Below are 16,875 nucleotides of genomic sequence, written 5' to 3' on the forward strand. Positions count from 1 at the left end.
ACCAGAACACGTGTGTCACACACCAGATCACACGTGTCACAACTCCCTTCCCCCAGGGAACACATGCCAGACACCAAAACATGGGTATCACACAGCAGATCACACAGTTACCTCCCCGCAGCGAACACACACCAGACACTAGAACACACGTGTCACACACTAGATCACACATATCACATGCCAGATCACACCACATTCCACAAGTCACGTCGGAGAATGCTTGTGTCACTCCAGATCACACATGCCACACATCACAGTGAATACACATGTCCCACATCAGACCATAAGTGTCATGTCAGGCACAAATCACATGTATCATGCCAAAACATGTGTCATGCTTGAACACATCTCACACTGGAACATGTGTCACACGTCACACAGAGAACAAATGCCATACATCATACACCAGAACACACATGTCACACCAGCCCATGCATGTCACACACCTCAGAGATGCACATGTCCGACCCACACACATAAAATCATCCACTGGTCCCAGAAGGAAGCCGGGTGACCACGCACTGGGCAGCAGCCAGAAACACTTTATTGTGAGGCAGAGGCGAGCCCGCAGGCCAGGCTAGGGAGAGCTGGGGATCCCTGAGGCCTGGGCGCCACATGTGGCCCCCACAGAACCTAAAACAGGGACACGGGGCCCCGAGAGCGGTTCCTCTTTCCGGAAGATGAGGCACTTGTTGTTGGCCGGCATGTCCACCTGCAAAGTGCTGGCGTGGAGGCGCAGCCAGGCCACCCCCAGAACCCAGCCCCGCAGCCCCCAGGCCCGCCAGCCTACCATCTTCTCCAGGAGAAGGCCGCTGGCCTGGCCCAGGTCCTCCAGGAGGGCCGTGTCCCGCAGCCCCCACTCCGGGTTCCTGTGGAGATGGGAAGTCCAGTTGTGGCTGGGGGCGCTGACCACTGCCTACTGGCCACCCACCCGGGCACTCCCACCTGCATCTCAGTGTCAGGTCAAAGTCCACGTTGCTCTGAGGGGAGATCTTGCCATTGACAGCAAAGGGCTGTGGGGACAGGGCCGTGTCACGGTGGGCTGGAGGTGACCAGGGACCATGTCCACCTCAGGGCAACAGGGGCCTCACCCCGTAGGTGATGAGCAGAGCCTGGGGCTTGAGCAGGTGGCCGGCGGCCCGGAAGAGGCCCTGCGGAGGGTGAGGCCAGGTGAGGGCCGGGCCACAGGGCAGTGGGGCCGCCGGCCACCCGGGCACCGACCTGTGTGCAGCGCAGCGGGCTGATGTGTGCCATGTTGATGCACAGCAGCAGATCCAGTGACTGTGGCCCGAGGCCGCCCCAGCGCTGCCAGTCCCAGGTCACGTCCAGGTACAGCGGAGCCTTCACGTTGGACAGCCCCTGCGCCTGCGTGGTGGCCGCGATGCTGCAGGCGTAAAGCGGCAGTGGGCAGAGGGGGGAGAGGAGGAGGAGGGCAGAGCAGGGCAGCCCCCGCCCGCCTCCGCCTCTCGCCCTCGGCCGGCCGCACCTGTCCAGGCAGCGCTGGTCCACATCTGACGGCTGCCACTCGGCGTGGGGAAAGGCCCGCGCGAAGTGGGCGGTGTGTTGGCCGGAGCCCGAGCCCACCTCGAGCACACGCAGCCCGCGCTGGGCCGGGTCCACGTACTGCAGCAGCACGCGCAGGATGGGCTCCTTGTTGCGCTCGGCGGCCGCGGCCACCAGCATCGCGGCCAGGAGGACGCCGGGAGGTGTGGCCAGGAGGACGCCGGGAGGTGTGGCCAGGAGGACGCCGGGAGGTGTGGCCGGCCGCTGTGTGTGGCGTGTTAAAGGGGCCGGGGGCGGGGGAGGTGCCTCAGGGGACACACGCCTCAGGAGGGCGTCCCGCGTCCACCTGTTCACCAGCCGCTCGGGGACGCTGGGCTCATATTCTTGGGTTTTCAAATGCAAGGCCGTTGCGTGCGTTCATTTTCCAAGACGGGAGGTGGAAAATGAAGGAAAAACATCGTTGCGCCGCCCGGGAATCGAACCCGGGTCGCAAGAATGGGAATCTTGCATGATACCACTACACCAGCGGCGCTACTGGCTCAGTAGCCCCATGTGTGTCTCAGGGCTTTGTGACGGCACCTCCCGCGCCTGCGCGAAGCCGCGCGCGCCTTCCGGCGGGCCCTGACAAGTGCAGGCCCAACACCTGACCCGCAGGAGGGCGGCTGAGGGGGCGGCTGAGGGGATGACTGAGGGGGTGACTGAAGGGGCGGCTGAGGGGGCGGCTGAGGGGGCGACTGAGGGGGCGGCTGAGGGGGCTGCTGAGGGGGCGGTTGAGGGGGCGGCTGAGGGGGCGACTGAGGGGGTGACGGGGCGGCTGAGGGGGCTGCTGAGGGGGCGGTTGAGGGGGCGACTGAGGGGGCGCCTGAGGGGGTGACGGGGCGGCTGAGGGGGCGGCTGAGGGGGCGGCTGAGGGGGTGACTGAGGGGGCTGCTGAGGGGGCGGTTGAGGGGGCGACTGAGGGGGTGACTGAGGGGGCGACTGAGGGGGTGACGGGGCGGCTGAGGGGATGACTGAGGGGGTGACTGAAGGGGCGGCTGAGGGGGCGGCTGAGGGGGCGGCTGAGGGGGCGACTGAGGGGGTGACGGGGCGGCTGAGGGGGCGGCTGAGGGGATGACTGAGGGGGTGACTGAGGGGGCGGCTGAGGGGGCGCCTGAGGGGGTGACTGAGGGGGCGGTTGAGGGGGCGACTGAGGGGGCGGCTGAGGGGATGACTGAGGGGGTGACTGAGGGGGCGGTTGAGGGGGCGGCTGAGGGGGCGGCTGAGGGGGCGGTTGAGGGGGCGGTTGAGGGGGCGGCTGAGGGGGCTGCTGAGGGGGCGGCTGAGGGGGCGACTGAGGGGGTGACGGGGCGGCTGAGGGGGCGGCTGAGGGGATGACTGAGGGGGCGCCTGAGGGGGTGACTGAGGGGGCGGTTGAGGGGGCGACTGAGGGGGCGACTGAGGGGGCGGCTGAGGGGGTGACGGGGCGGCTGAGGGCGGCGGGCGAGTCCAGCTGCGCCTGCGCCCACTCCGGGGTCACTTCCTGTGGAGATGGAGCCGCTCCGGGGTCCCGGCGGCCATGCCATGGAGGTCGCCCCAGTGCGGGCAGCAGGTCCGCCAACCCGGAAACTGGACCTCGTGTGGCCGCAGCCCGAGGCATTTTTTTCCGGGGCGTTTTTCAAGACAAAAATGCAAAACTTGTTTCTCTTGTAAGGGTCGCGGCGAGCAGGGCGCAGGGGGACGGGGTCGAGGCGCGGGGCAGCGCGGGGCAGGGGTCGCCCGCAGCCCGCCGCAGCCCCTTTAAGGCCCGGGGGCGTGTGCGGACCCGCCCCCCGCCGCCGCCGGGCCGTTAAAGGGGCCGCCCTCGGCGCCGGGCGCGGGACTGGGCGGGCGTGCGGGCGCCCACTCGGCCGCCATGTACACCCTCAGCAAGGGGCCCAGCAAGCTGGTGGCGCAGCGCCGCACAGGTGCGCGGGCGGGCGGGGCGGGGCGGGGGGCGCGGGCCGGGCGGCGGCTCACCCGCGCCCTCCGCGTCGCCCGCAGGGCCCCCGCAGCAGCAGGTGGACGGCCGCCTCGGCGAGCTCCTGAAATGCCGGCCGCCCTCCGCGCCCCTGCCCAGGTGAGCGCTCGGGGGCGGCGGCGCGCCGGGTCACCTTGGGCCACGTGCCCCGAGGTCAAGGTCCCCGGGCGCCGCCGCCGCGCACGTGTGCGCCCTTCGCCCCGGGGCTGGGGAGCCGGCCGCTGCACGCCCCGGGCTGGGGACCCCCGCCCCTCAGGACGCCCCTCTTTATTGTAGCGCCCCTCCGGGCTGAGGAGGACCGGCCCGCGGCGCGGGGGCCCCTGACGCGGCGAGGCGAGCCGGCGGCGGCGGACGGCTCCCGCGCTCGGCTGGAGGTGCGGGCCACGGCGCGGGCGCGGGGCCGGCCTGCCCACCGCCTGCTGCCCTTCCCCCACAGCGCGGGGCCCAGGCTCGTGTTCCAGCGGGTGGCCGGCCGGCGGGCCCCGGGCGAGGGCGGCCAGGAGCCCTACACGCCGGCGCACCAGGAGAACGTGCGCTTCGTGTCCGAAGGTACGGGGCGGGCCTCCGGCCGCGGGCCTGCCCTCTGCGGGGCACGCCGACCCGACCCGACCCGACCGTGCCCCCTCTGCCCGCAGCCTGGCAGCAGGTGCAGCGGCAGCTGGCCGGCGAGCGCGGCCCGAGGCCCGTGCAGTACGTGGAGAGGAGCCCCAACCCGCGGCTGCAGGGTGAGCGCTGGGCGCGGGGGTGGGGGGGTGGCCGGGGCCCCGCTCAGCACGCACAGCCCCGCTCGGCCCCGCTCAGCGCGCTCAGCCCCGCACGGCCTGCTCTGCCCGCAGGCTTTGTGCCCATCGATCTGGACGAGTGGTGGGCGCAGCAGTTCCTGGCCCGGGTCACCAGCTGCTCCTAGCCACGGCGGGACGAGCTGCCCGCGCCAGCCACACCGCAAGTGCCCGCGCTGGAGCCGCGGCCCTGCCGCCGCCGGGGCCCCTCGGCTCCGCTCAATAAAGTCAGAAAGTGCCCGTGCGCCTCGCTTTCCTGGGGGGCCCGGGGGCCGCGCGGGGTCAGGGGTCTCGGCCGGGGCACAGGGGGCGTGGACCGGGGCGCAGGGGTGCAGGCGGGGTCAGGGGGCGCGGACCTGGGCGCAGGGGTGCAGGGGTGCAGGCGGGGTCAGGGGGCGCGGACCTGGGCGCAGGGGTGCAGGGGTGCAGGCGGGGTCAGGGGGCGCGGACCTGGGCGCAGGGGTGCAGGCGGGGTCGGGGCGGGGACCGGGGCACAGGGGTGCAGGCGGGGTCAGCGCCGCGGCTGAGCGGGAATCGCGAACCATGACATCATGGGCGCCTTGGGGCCCCGGCGAGGGAGGCAGGGCGGCCGGGCTGACTGACCCTCATCCCTGGCACGCACCTGGCAACCGGGCTTGTCCTGGGCCATGTAGTTGCACACTGTGACGGCCCGGCTGGCTGCTGTCAGCAGGAAGCGGCCATCGCCAAGGAGGACCAGGGAGGGGCAGGCCACCGGTGGATGCTGCACACCTGCAACACGGTGACGCTGCACGTGTTGCTTCCTGCAGGCAGGGGGCGCCTGCAGCCCAGCTCTGGCCTCATCTTCCTCAGGGTGCGACCTGACATGGCGTCCAGCACTATGACCTTGCTGGACGACATGGACACCAGTAGGTGGCTCGAGGTGACGGGGCCAAAACAGATGGTCACAGCTGAGTCCAGGCAACCACCAGCGGGGTCCGGGATGCTGACATCCATCCGCAGCAGCTGCGGTGGGTAGCAAGCAGTCCTGGGCACGTGCCACCCACAACCAAGGCTGGGGCCTCCTCCCAGCACACCCATCCCCTGTAGGAGCAGGTGATCACCTACTAGTCAGGGGCACTTCTCTGGTCTGCCTGTGTACACCCCAGCTCCACAGCAGGCTGAGGAGTTCCTGCTCACCCAAAGGAGCCAGTTCCAGTAGGCCCTGGCTGGCCAGACTAGCACAGCTCCAGCCCAGGACCTGCCCTGTGGCTTCAGCTCATCCAGGGAGGCCGGGTCCATGATGGTCACCGTGTGCTTGGAGCCTCCCTACCTGACCGCTGGGTACAGGCTTTGAGGAGCCAGCAGCTATGTCAGGACCCCTCTGCCTCTTCATAGCACTTCTCCAGGGGCAAACAGCTGTGACTGAAGGCCGTTGTGGGCTACAATGGGTGTGGGCAGGCCAGCATGGTCTGGAGGCCAGCCACAGGTAGAGCAGAGGGCACAGCCGCCAGGCAGCCAGCCTTCCTGTGGTAGTCCGCTGAGAACTGGGGGGTGTAGGCGTTCTGTTGGTAGAGTGACGACTCACTGCAGCCCACGTCCACTGGGAACCCCTCCAGAGGGTGGGACACACTGGGAGTGTGATGAGGGGGAAGAGGTGACCATGGGGATGCTGTGACTCTGGGGACACTGTGAACCTGCGATCCTATGATCTGGAATCCTGTGACCCTGGGATGCTGAAACCCTGAGACGCTGTGACCCTGGGACACTGTGACCTGGGATGCTGGGACGCTATGACGCTGTGACCCTGGGATCCTGTGACGCTGAGATGCTGTGACCTGGGATCCTGGGTCCCTGGGACACTGTGACCTGGGATCCTGGGATCCTTTGACCCTCTGACACTGGGACACTGTGACCTGGATGCTGTGACCCTCTGACGCTGGGATCCTGGGACACTGGGACCCTGCAGATCCTGGTACCCTGGGACGCTGGGACCTTCTGAGGCTCTGTGAACAGAGCTATACCCTCCTTCCACAGGCTTCTTTGCCTATACATGTGGCCATCTGGTACTGGTAGAGGACCTGCACTCTCAGGGGCCTCGCAGCCCTGGCATGGCCACCAGGAGAATGTAGCCACACTGGCCCTCAGCCACAATGCCCAGGTGCCTCACCAGGGTGGGCTCCCCCATGCCCGGCTCCTGTGCCTGGCCAGGCTTGGCCACCACACTGTGCCTGGCAGCCAGAACAGCGTCTTGGCCTTCCTGCTCACAGCTGCACCTGCCTTTCCACCTGCAGGGCCTGGCTTCCTCCTTGGGCCCTGGCAGCACGGATGCCGCCTTCCAGATCCACATCTGGGATGTGCCCGGAGGCCTCTGCCAGCGGCTGCTCACCCACCACACCTCGACTGTGCATGCCCTGGTGTTCTCGCTGGACGACAGGCTCCTTGTCTTGCTGGGTCAGGGGGGACAGACAGCAGTTTCCCCTGGCACTCCTGAGCTGCTGGGCCTGTACCTCACACAGCTGTTCCCTCATCTCCCCCAGGAGATTGTGGCAGCAGTACCCTGGCCCTGTGGAACACGGCCACCTACTTATCTCCTGGAGCCGCAGCGTGCTGTGGCCTTCAGCCCCTGGGGCGGTCGCGAGCTCACGGGTGTGGGCCCGGGCACACTCACCTTCTGGCTCCTGCAGCAGCACAGGGTGGATGCTGGTCTCCAGGTGCCAGGGCTGGGCAGTGTGGGAGACTGGCCACTCGTGGCTGTGGGGGACCAATCAGGTGGCTGTGGTCATGGGAGACCAGTCAGGTGGCCATGGCTGTGGGGCAGGAAGGCTCTGACCCGTGGCCACCCCTGCACTCCAGGCTGTCTGCAAGGCTGTCCAAAAAGAAGTGGGGCAGGAGAGGAGGGGTTCTGTTCGCTCTGCTATGGGCCGGCACCCCTACTGTACTGTGGCTGCCACTCCGGCCAGATCTGTGTGTGGGACATGCATGCCGGCCGTTGCTTCCTGGCCTGGGAGGCAGATGACGGTGAAATTGGTAGGTGCCCCAGGGCTGGGGGTGGGCCATTGTGGTACCTCGCAGCCAAGGGCCTGGGCCAAAGGAGGCTCAGCCTGTGCCAGCCCCCCAGGGGTGCTGCTGTACTCGGGCAACAGGCTGCTGAGTGGTGGGAGCACATGGAAGCTGTGCCTGTGGGCCGTGGGCACTGTGCCCAAGCTGAGACACAAGGGGTTGGGCACTAGGTGAGTGGCAAGGAAACCAGCCTGTGTGGGAGTGGGCCACATCAGCAGGTTGTTGAGCTGGCCAACTGTTCCTGCCCTGAACCGTGTCACCCCCCCACACCCATACAGATCCAGTTGTGCGTTCATGGAGCATGAGCTGACCCTGGACAGGGCAGCATCAGCTTTGATGACAGCATGGACATGGGCATCGTGGGCACTGCAGCAGGCATGCTCTGGTACATCAACTGGGACCAGGGCCCCAGCACCCAGCCCGTCAACGGTCAGCAGGGAGGGGTCATGTCTGCACCAGGGCCCCCACTCAGGAACTTGGTCTCCATGGTGCCCAACTACAGCAGCCCAGCCTGGGGGTTTCATGCTGGGGTCACCGGGAGGCCCAGGCGCCAGGGCTTAGCTTAGCCTGCATGGACTCCTACAGGTGAATGAGGCGGTGTTCAGCCCCAGCGAGTCCCACTGTGCCACATGCAGCAAGGACGGTATCGTGCGGGTGTGGACACTGCCCACTATGGAGCTGGTGATCCAGTTCCAGGTGCTGAACCAGGTACGGGGCTGCCTAGGGTGGTGGGCTGGTCAGGGGCACGCCACTGAGCCTGCTGCAACCTCATGGCTGCCCAGCCGCCACGGGTAGCAGTGCTGCAGGTGCCTGGCGTGGAGCCCCCTGCCCTGCACCCGAGCTGAGCAGCTGCGAGTGGTGGTGGGCTACGGGGGACTGCAGGTTTGCCTCCAGCCTCTCCCTCACTGCCTTGGAGTTCAGATGTGCCCCCACCATGCCTCAGTCACTGCTGTGGCCTTCTCTGTGGACGGTAAGGATGACCGGGGGCAGCCTGAGCTGGCCACTGGGGTCACGGCATGGTGCATGTGCTGTGACACATGTGGCCTTGCCCGGGGGCTGGCCACCCCCGCACGGGGGTCACCTTCCACATGCTGAGTGACCACCAGGAAGCCCCAATCTCTGCCCTGCAAAGCACCAGCTGTCAGGTGCCACAGCCTGGCGGGCGGGGAGCACAGGGGAAGGGGACTCTTGTGGCTCACTCTCCCCGCAGGATGGACTTTTTGGGGTGCATGGCACAGACCTGTGGCTGGCAGTCAGTGGGGACTAGCAGGTCAGCGTCTGGGCCTCCGACTGGCTGGGACCACTGTGAGCTGCTAGACTGGCTGAGCTTCCCGGCACTGGCCACCTTGAAAGTGAGCACGGTGGGCCACCCCAGGTGGGCAGGGCCGGTGCTGGCCCGCAGCCACAGCCCAGCTTACCTGCCCCACAGGCCCCCAGCCACCCGCCACCCACCCTGGCAGCCTTCTGCCCCAGGGACAGGGCCCTGCTGGCCTGTGTGGGCCTTGGTGCGCACACCGGGCTGGTGTTCTCCAGGCTCCGCCATCAGCAGGTGTGTGGACCTGGTCCAGCCTGGGGGTATGCAGTGGGAGCCCCTGCAGTGCTGGGGCCTCAGCTGCCTGTCCACAGGTGCTGGAGGGGATCCCTCTGCCCACCGTCGCCATCTCCCCGAGCCTATCCCGCCGAGTCCACCTCATGGCCGTCCGCCCAGCTGCTGAGTGCCCAGACCGCTGCCCAGAGAGGGCCTGGGGGACCCGGACCCCTCTGTTGGGCTGGTGCCCTGGGCCACAGCTGTGCCGTCCACCCACAGAGGGTGCCCTGAGGCTGGTGGGCTGTGCCGCGGGCACCACCCAAGACTTGGCTGGCCACACCACTGCCATGCACCTGTGTGGGTTCATGCTCTCGGTCGGGATGCCCTTCACCGAGGCCAACAGCCAGATCCTCCTGTGGGAAGTGCTGGGGCAGTGAGCAACCACCCCCTGCCAGGCCCAGCAAGGTGCCCTGTGGGGCCCTCTGGACTCCACCTGGTTCAGTGAATGCGCTGTCAGGCGGTCAGGGGACAGGGCGGGGGTCAGGGCGGGGCTGGGGTCAGGGGGTCAGGAGCAGGGGCGGGGTCAGGGATGGGGGCAGGGCCGCGGGGCGGGAGCTGGAGTGCCCGCCGCGTCCACCAGGTGGCGCCCCGTCCACCGGGGGCGCTGCTGCGGCTGCGCGGGCCGACGCCGGAAGTGCGGGCGGGCAGGCCGGGGCGGCGGGTCGGGGTTGCGGGGCCGCCATGAGGCGGGACGTGCGCATCCTGCTGCTGGGCGAAGGTAGGCGGCGGGGCCGGGAGTTGGACAGAGCCGGGGCCGGTGGCAGGGCCGGAGTGGGGGGACAGGACAGGGGTCAGAAGGCAGGGCCGGGGTGGAGGGGGCAGGACAGGGGTCAGAGGGCAGGGCAGGGGGCAGGGCTGGGGTGGGGGAGGCAGGACAAGGGGGTTAGAGGTTGGGCCCGGGGCGGGGAGGGTGGGCCCTGGGTGGGGGGGGTGGGGGGGTGGGCAGGGTTGCAGGTTTGAACTGTGGGGCAGGTCTGGGCGGTCCTGGCCCTGTCCCCCCGACCCCGGCCCTGCCCTCTGACCCCTTGTCCTTACACCCCCCGACTCCGGTCCTGCCCCCGACCCCCCACTCCAGCCCTGCCCCCAGACCCCCCCCACCCCGGCCCTGAACCCCTGCCCTGACCGCCCCGACGCCCCTCACAGCCCAGGTGGGGAAGACGTCGCTGATTCTGGCGCTGGTGGGCGAGGAGTTCCCGCAGGAGGTAGGTGCGGTGGGTGCGGTGGGCGCGCTGGGCGGTGGGAGGGCGGTGGGTGCAGTGGGATCGTGGTGGGTGCGGTGGCGCAGTGGGCTGTGGGCACGGTGGGCGGGCGCGGTGGCGCGGTGGGCACAGTAGGAGCGCGGGGAGTCAGCTCAGCCACCTGGCCTTGGCAGGTGCCTGCCCGCGCCGAGGAGATCACCATCCCCGCTGACGTGACCCCGGAGAGGGTGCCCACGCACATCGTGGATTCCTCAGGTAGTGCCTGCGCTCTGCAGGGGGGTCGCCCCGGCCCAGCGCCTGTGCCCTCAGCGGGTCTCACCCACTTGTCTAGAGGCGGAGCAGTCGGCGGAGGAGCTGCAGGAGGAGATCCACAAGGTGGGGGCTGCTGACCTGGGGTCACCATGGCCGGGGGCTGCTGTCCTTGGCCACGGGCTACTGTCCATTGGGGTTACCACATTGGGGCTGCTGTCCTCTGGGGTCACCATGTCAGGGCTGTTCTCCGCGGGGGTCACCACAGCATGTCCTTTCACCACGGCCACCTGGCCACCTCCCCACAGGCGAATGTGGTGTGCATGGTGTACGATGTCTCGGAGGAAGTCACAATCGAGAAGGTGAGCCATCTGGGTCCTGCCCTCTCAGTTGCCCAGCCTGGGAGGTGACTGGCCGCTGCCCAGCCTGGGAGGGGGCTACCCGCTGCCACTGCTGCCTTACAGATTCGAACCAAATGGATCCCGCTAGTGAATGCAGGAACAGAGAGGGGGCCCAGGTAATGGCAGGGCCTGGGGGTGGCCAGGCAGGAGCTGTGGCTGGGCCCCTCCGTGACCACCGGCCTCTCCCCCAGGCTGCCCATCATCCTGGTGGGCAACAAGTCAGACCTGCGTCCCGGGAGTTCGCTGGAGGCTGTGCTGCCCATAATGAGCCAGTTTCCTGAGATTGAGACCTGTGTGGAGGTGGGGGGCACTGTTCCTTGGGGGGCAGGTGTGTGGCGGGTCCCCTGGGGGCAGGAGGGACCCTGTGCCTTGAGTGAGGGGGCTCCCGAGCCCAGGCCTGCTCTGCCGCCCCTCAGTGCTCTGCCAAGAGCTTGCGGAATGTCTCGGAGCTGTTCTACTACGCCCAGAAAGCCGTGCTGCACCCCACAGCCCCACTGTACGACACAGAGGCCAAGCAGGTGGGCACTGGCTGCCGCCCCCCCCCCAAAGCCCAAGGGGGCCGAGGTTGAGCCACTCTCCCCACAGCTGCGGCCTGCATGCGTGCAGGCCCTCACCCGGGTCTTCACGCTCTGGGACCAGGACCTGGACCAGGTGCTCAGCGACGAGGAGCTCAATGCCTTCCAGGTGCGCGCCACCCCTTCCCCGGCCGCTGCCCCTTCCCCAGCCGCTGCCCCAGCAGTCAGTCTGTGGGCTCGCTTGGCAATGTCCCTCCCCGGGCAGGCATCCTGCTTCGGCCGCCCATTGGCCCCACAGGCCCTGGAGGACGTCAAGATGGTGGTGTGCAGGAACGTGGCCAACGGTGTGCGGGACAATGGGCTGACCCTGGATGGTGAGGCCGAGGACCCCATGTCTTGTGTGGGGGGACCATGAGCCCTGTGCCACCTCCCTGTGCATGGGGGACCATGAGCCCGGTGCCACCTCCCTGTGCATGGGGGGCCACTGTGCCTGGTGCCACCTCCCTGTACGTGGGGGGCCGCCGTGCCTGGTGCCACTTCCCTGTGTCTGCCCAGTGCCACTTCCCTGTACGTGGGGCGCCGCCATGCCTGGTGCCACCTCCCTGTGCATGGGAGCCACTGTGCCTGGTGCCAGCCCCTGCTTCCTGCACAGGCTTCCTCTTCCTCAACACGCTGTTTGTCCAGCGCGGCCGACATGAGACCACATGGACTATCCTGCGCCACTGTGGCTACGGGGATGACCTTCAGCTGACCGACGACTACCTCTTCCCGCCGTGGGTGTCCAGGGTCCCCAGCCGGATCCCATGGGGATGGCAGAGGGATGTGCCTGGTGCAGTAGAACAGACCTGTCCCTCCTGTCTGCCAGGCTGCTTGTGCCTCCCGGCTGCAGCACGGAGCTCAGCCACCTCGGCCACCAGTTTGTGCAGAGAGCCTTTGAAAAGCATGACCAGGTGGGCCGCCCTCCTGCCTCGGGTCCTCCTGGACACCCCTAGCCCCACCCTCATCACCACCCTGCACCTGTAGGATCGAGATGGCGCCCTCTCACCCGCTGAGCTGCAAAGCCTCTTCAGCGTCTTTCCTGAAGCCCCCTGGGGGCCAGGGCTTCCTGGCTCCATCCGCACTGAGGCTGGGCACCTGGGGCTGCGCGGCTACCTGTGCCAGTGGGCGTGAGTACAGCAGCCCTGCCCCCGAGCCCCGCCCCTGAGCCTTGCCCCACCATGACGTTGTGGTGTGCCGCCCTGCCCCCAGCCTGGTGACCTACCTGGATGTGCATCGCTGCCTCGGGCATCTGGGCTACCTGGGCTACCCCACGCTCTGTGGGCCAAACTCGCAGGCACAGGCCATCACAGGTGGGTGCCCGTCACCATCCCCAGGCGCCATTCCCTGGCCGGTGATGCCCTCACCTAGTTTGGTCCTTGCAGTGACCCGGGAGAAGCGGCTAGACCAAGAGAAGGGTCAGACGCAGCGGAATGTCCTTCTGTGCAAGGTGCTAGGGGCCGCAGGCGTGGGCAAGTCAGCCTTCCTGCAGGCCTTCCTGGGCCGCGGCCTGGGGGTGAGTGTGCCCAGCCTGACCAGGGCCTGGGGGAGGGGGCCAGGACAGCGCCTCAGGGCTGTCTTCCCCCCAGCACCCAGAGACCCCCGAGGAGCCCCCTGCCTACGCCGTGGACATCGTGCAGGTGCACGGGCAAGACAAGTACTTGATTGTGAGTGTTCCGACCCAGTGAGGCTCTGGACACACGCACATACAATGCAGGATGCACAGGCAGACACACACACACATACATGCAGGACACACGGACATACATACAGGAGGCTCTGGACACACGCACATACAATGCAGGACACACGCACATACATGCAGGAACCCGCTGAGGCCTCTGTCTGCCCCAGCTCTGCGAGGTCAGTCCCGAGGGTCCCCTGGACGCCAGCTGCGATGTCGCCTGCCTCCTGTTTGATAGCACTGACCCCGTGTCCTTCGCGCACTGCGCCCACCTCTACAAGGCAAGTGTCCCATGGCCGGGGGAGGGGTGCTGCTGTGGCATCCTGTCGCCCGCTCTCACTCTTCCCTCCTACAGCGCCATTACATGGACGGGCAGACGCCTTGCCTCTTCATCTCCTCCAAGGCCGACCTGCTGGGGGGCGCTGCTGGCCCTGGCCTGGCGCCCGCTGAATTCTGCCACCGCCACCGGCTGCCGGCCCCTACCCCTTTCTCCTGTGCTGGCCCTGGCCCGCCCAACCCGGCTGCCTTCTCTCGGCTCGCCGCCATGGCCGCCTTCCCGTGGGTACCCCCGGTTGTCCCCGGGCTGGGGATGCTGGCTGGGCCAGGGCTGCCCTGAGATATCCTCTCGCCCGCAGGCACCTGCTGCAGGCAGAGCCAGGCCCTTCCTGCCCCTGGCTCTGGGGCTTGCTGGGCGTCATGGGGGCTGCCATGGTCGCTGTCCTTGGCTTCTCGCTCTTCAGGGTCCTCAGGAGCCGATGAGGCCTCCCCAACTCCTCATAGGACCCCATCTCGGCTTAGCACGGTGGCCCCCAGGGCAGTGGGACTGCAAATTCTGTCTGTCCTGGGCCTGGGCACCCCTACTCTCAAGCCTCTGATTCCAGAGCTGCCTTTTCAGGGTGCGGCTTACTCCCCCTGGTCCCTGGGCAGTCAGGGCCAGACACCTGTCACAGGTCACAAGATTAAACTTCGCTTGCTTCCTCTTCTGTCTCCGTCCTGCTGAGGGGTGCACACCCCCTCTGACCCCGTGCCACCCCAACCCTGCACCCCTAGGCTTCTGCTGCATGGCTCCTTGGTGCCTGGATGGGACGGCTCTGGCCCAGGGAGCCCTGAAGTGGCACAGTCTAGTGGCTCACTGGGCTGACCTCACTCTGCTGGGTCTGCATGAGGCCCTCAGACTGCCCCCGGCCCCCCAGCGTTCCCCCAGACCCAAGTCCTGGTGAAGTGGGTGGATGAGCCGGCGCTGCCTGAGGGAGTTCCAGTGTTGGCTACTGCGGCACAGGGCATCTTTCTCAGGCCACCCAGATGAGCAGCCACTGGTTAAGGCCTGTTCTGTCTCCCTTGGGGTAGTGGCCAGAGGACCTGGTGCCTTCAAACCCTGTTCTATGGCACGTGGGCCTGGGGCTTGCACCCTGGGGACAGTGGCCCTCCTGGGCACCCACAGCAGTAGCCACAGGGTTTGGATCAACCCTGGGAGCCTCCCACAGGCCTGCCCCTTGGGGCTGTCCCCTCCCCATCTTCTGGCACCCCTGTCCGGCTGTGGGGGTGGGGTGGGGTCACTGGGCTGAGCCGCAGCACACGGGGGCACAGCAGGTTCGCAGGGCCGGCTTCCTGCCTCAGTCCCCCAGACCCTCACCGCCAGAGCGGGTGCAGCTCCCTGCCATGGTGCATGTCCCGAGGCAGCGGCCCGCGTGGGGCGTGCGTCCTCGCGCAGGGCGCGCGTGAGCCTCGGCGGCGCGCGGGGCGGGTTGGCGGCTCTGACGCGGTGGAGTGCGGCGCCGAGCGGGCGGAGCGGCGGCCCGGGCGGAGCGGAGCGGTCTGCAGCGCAGCCCCTCCCGGCCGAGCCGCGGACCCTGGCCCCAGCCTGGCTCTATGGACAGGAGCTCGCTGCTGCAACTCATCCACGAGCAGGTGCGGGGGCCGCCGAGGGGTCTCCTGCCGCTGGGCCGGCGGGCTGGGAGGGTCCTCGGGAGACGCGCGGCGGGGCCCGGCCCCCTCCCCAAGCCGCCTCCTTGCACGACCTTGCCCTGAGAGCCCCGGAAGGGCAGGCTCTGCTGCGGGAGCAGGACGGTGCTGTCCTCGGCGGCCGGGGCCCTCCTGAGGCCTGGCTCCCCCTCCCCGCAGCTGGACCCTGAAAACACGGGCTTCATTGGGGCAGACACCTTCGCCGGGCTGGTGCACAGCCATGAGCTGCCCCTGGATCCCGCCAAGCTGGACATGCTGGTGGCCCTGGCCCAGAGCAACGAGCGGGGCCAGGTCTGCTACCAGGAGCTCGTGGACCTGGTCAGTGCTGCGGCGGCGGGGTGGGCGGCGGGGTGGGCGGGCGCGAGGGCCATGGGAGGGGACGCCACGCACTCGGCCTCCCTCCCAGATCAGCAGCAAGCGCTCCAGCAGCTTCAAGAGGGCCATCGCCAACGGGCAGCGCGCGCTGCCCAGGGACGGGCTGCTGGACGAGCCGGGGCTGGGCTTCTACAAGCGCTTCGTCCGCTACGTGGCCTACGAGATCCTGCCCTGCGAGGTGGACCGCCGCTGGTACTTCTCCCGGCACCGCAGCTGCCCGCCCCCCGTGTTCATGGCCTCCGTCACCCTCGCCCAGGTGGACCAGCCCACCCCGCCACCCTCCCCTCGCCGCAGCCCCCTGGCCGCTGGCCTCGCCGGCCCTAAAGGGTCGTGTCCCCAGATCGTGGTGTTCCTGTGCTACGGGGCGCGGCTCAACAAGTGGGTGCTGCAGACCTACCACCCCGAGTACATGAAGAGCCCCCTCGTGTACCACCCCGGGCACCGCGCGCGCGCCTGGCGCTTCCTCACCTACATGTTCATGCACGTCGGGTGAGCGGGGCCGCTGCCCGAGGGCGGGGGGCCTGGGGGCGCCCAGGCCGGTGACCCGCCCCTCCCCCCCAGCCTGGAGCAGCTGGGGTTCAACGCGCTCCTGCAGCTGATGATCGGGGTGCCCCTGGAGATGGTGCACGGCCTGCTGCGCATCAGCCTGCTCTACCTGGCCGGCGTGCTGGCAGGTGAGCGGGGGCGCGGGCGCGGGCTGGCCTGGCGGGTGCGCTGCGCGCTCAGCCCGCCTCGTCCGCAGGCTCGCTGACCGTCTCCATCACCGACATGCGGGCGCCCGTGGTGGGGGGCTCCGGCGGGGTCTACGCGCTGTGCTCGGCGCACCTGGCCAACGTCGTCATGGTAAACGGGCCGCTGCAGGGTGGGGCCTGCGGGCGCGGGGGCGGCGGGGCGGCTCACGGCCTGGGTGCCCCCTCAGAACTGGGCCGGGATGCGGTGCCCCTACAAGCTGCTGCGCATGGTGCTGGCTCTGGTGTGCAGTGAGTAGGGGGCCCGGGGGCGGGGGCGGGCCCCGGGCGCGGACGGGCGCCCCCCCAGCTGCCGCCTCCCTCCGCAGTGAGCTCGGAGGTGGGCCGCGCCGTGTGGCTGCGCTTCTCCCCGCCGCTGCCCGCCGCCGGCCCGCAGCCCAGCTTCATGGCGCACCTGGCGGGGGCGGTGGTGGGGGTGAGCATGGGGCTCACGATGCTGCGCAGCTACGAGGAGCGCCTGCGGGACCAGTGCGGCTGGTGGGTGGTCCTGCTGGCCTACGGCACCTTCCTGCTCTTCGCCATCTTCTGGAACGTCTTCGCCTACGACCTGCTGGGCGCCCACGTGCCCCCTCCGCCCTGACTGCACCCCGCCTGCACGTGTGCCCCTCGTGAGGGGACCTCACGGGGGGGGGGGACACCGGTCTGGGGAGGAGACCTGCCCCCCAACTTGCGGCCTGAGCCTTTTTGCAGAATAAATAAGTATTTTACACGGCGCTGCGGCCCCCTGGCCTTGGAATTTCCCTGCCCCAGAGCCCGGGAGGGGTGTGGGTGGCAGCCGACCCCTGGGCTGGACCTTGTGTGTCCTCCCGGCCGGCTGG

General features: G+C 68.7%; 5 protein-coding genes and 1 non-coding gene across 9 annotated transcripts; 4 read left to right on the plus strand and 2 right to left on the minus strand.

Annotated features, from left to right (window-relative positions):
* Positions 1 to 522: 522 nt before the first annotated feature.
* On the minus strand, positions 523 to 1,701 carry METTL26 (methyltransferase like 26). The gene is made up of 6 exons (XM_004596792.3): positions 1,487 to 1,701; positions 1,222 to 1,384; positions 1,092 to 1,151; positions 946 to 1,013; positions 791 to 869; positions 523 to 712 (listed from the first exon to the last, which is right to left on the minus strand). The coding sequence occupies exons 1-6, from the start codon at positions 1,681 to 1,683 to the stop codon at positions 578 to 580; spliced, it is 702 nt and encodes a 233-aa protein (XP_004596849.1). The 5' UTR covers positions 1,684 to 1,701; the 3' UTR covers positions 523 to 577.
* A 263-nt stretch (positions 1,702 to 1,964) lies between these two features.
* On the minus strand, positions 1,965 to 2,035 carry TRNAG-CCC (transfer RNA glycine (anticodon CCC)). The gene has a single exon. It is a non-coding gene; the product is annotated as a tRNA-Gly (tRNA).
* A 1,311-nt stretch (positions 2,036 to 3,346) lies between these two features.
* MCRIP2 (MAPK regulated corepressor interacting protein 2) lies at positions 3,347 to 4,518 on the plus strand. Its single transcript, XM_058680469.1, has 5 exons — positions 3,347 to 3,446; positions 3,523 to 3,598; positions 3,936 to 4,048; positions 4,135 to 4,224; positions 4,336 to 4,518. Exons 1-5 carry the CDS (start codon positions 3,395 to 3,397, stop codon positions 4,404 to 4,406), a joined length of 402 nt encoding a protein of 133 aa, XP_058536452.1. The 5' UTR covers positions 3,347 to 3,394; the 3' UTR covers positions 4,407 to 4,518.
* A 1,871-nt stretch (positions 4,519 to 6,389) lies between these two features.
* WDR90 (WD repeat domain 90) lies at positions 6,390 to 9,118 on the plus strand. Its single transcript, XM_058681050.1, is given in 13 exon segments — positions 6,390 to 6,410; positions 6,531 to 6,690; positions 6,777 to 6,885; positions 7,118 to 7,266; positions 7,358 to 7,469; positions 7,578 to 7,624; positions 7,627 to 7,742; positions 7,885 to 8,007; positions 8,221 to 8,311; positions 8,359 to 8,444; positions 8,510 to 8,595; positions 8,597 to 8,651; positions 8,729 to 9,118. Coding segments are annotated over 13 exon segments (1,545 nt in total).
* Positions 9,119 to 9,487: 369 nt separating this feature from the next.
* RHOT2 (ras homolog family member T2) lies at positions 9,488 to 13,823 on the plus strand. Of its 3 annotated transcripts, XM_004596793.2 has the most exons (19): positions 9,490 to 9,605; positions 10,031 to 10,089; positions 10,260 to 10,341; positions 10,418 to 10,461; positions 10,644 to 10,697; positions 10,800 to 10,852; positions 10,928 to 11,036; positions 11,153 to 11,254; positions 11,322 to 11,420; positions 11,517 to 11,625; positions 11,904 to 12,024; positions 12,117 to 12,201; positions 12,275 to 12,417; positions 12,500 to 12,600; positions 12,673 to 12,803; positions 12,877 to 12,954; positions 13,142 to 13,252; positions 13,327 to 13,529; positions 13,607 to 13,823. In XM_004596793.2, exons 1-19 carry the CDS (start codon positions 9,569 to 9,571, stop codon positions 13,728 to 13,730), a joined length of 1,845 nt encoding a protein of 614 aa, XP_004596850.2. In that variant the 5' UTR covers positions 9,490 to 9,568; the 3' UTR covers positions 13,731 to 13,823. The 3 variants fall into 3 exon arrangements, with proteins under 3 accessions (XP_058536397.1, XP_004596850.2, XP_058536399.1); XM_058680414.1 differs by having other exon boundaries at positions 9,488 to 9,605; positions 12,500 to 12,803; XM_058680416.1 differs by lacking the exons at positions 9,490 to 9,605; positions 10,031 to 10,089 and having other exon boundaries at positions 10,258 to 10,341; positions 10,429 to 10,461; positions 12,500 to 12,803.
* Positions 13,824 to 14,709: 886 nt separating this feature from the next.
* Positions 14,710 to 16,640, plus strand: RHBDL1 (rhomboid like 1). Of its 2 annotated transcripts, XM_004596595.2 has the most exons (8): positions 14,714 to 14,879; positions 15,093 to 15,251; positions 15,340 to 15,564; positions 15,649 to 15,797; positions 15,870 to 15,982; positions 16,051 to 16,151; positions 16,228 to 16,288; positions 16,366 to 16,640. In XM_004596595.2, exons 1-8 carry the CDS (start codon positions 14,841 to 14,843, stop codon positions 16,635 to 16,637), a joined length of 1,119 nt encoding a protein of 372 aa, XP_004596652.1. In that variant the 5' UTR covers positions 14,714 to 14,840; the 3' UTR covers positions 16,638 to 16,640. The 2 variants fall into 2 exon arrangements, with proteins under 2 accessions (XP_058536419.1, XP_004596652.1); XM_058680436.1 differs by having other exon boundaries at positions 14,710 to 14,879; positions 15,340 to 15,797.
* Positions 16,641 to 16,875: the final 235 nt, after the last annotated feature.

Source organism: Ochotona princeps, chromosome 24 (genome assembly GCF_030435755.1).
Source record: "Ochotona princeps isolate mOchPri1 chromosome 24, mOchPri1.hap1, whole genome shotgun sequence".
NCBI lineage: Eukaryota > Metazoa > Chordata > Mammalia > Lagomorpha > Ochotonidae > Ochotona > Ochotona princeps.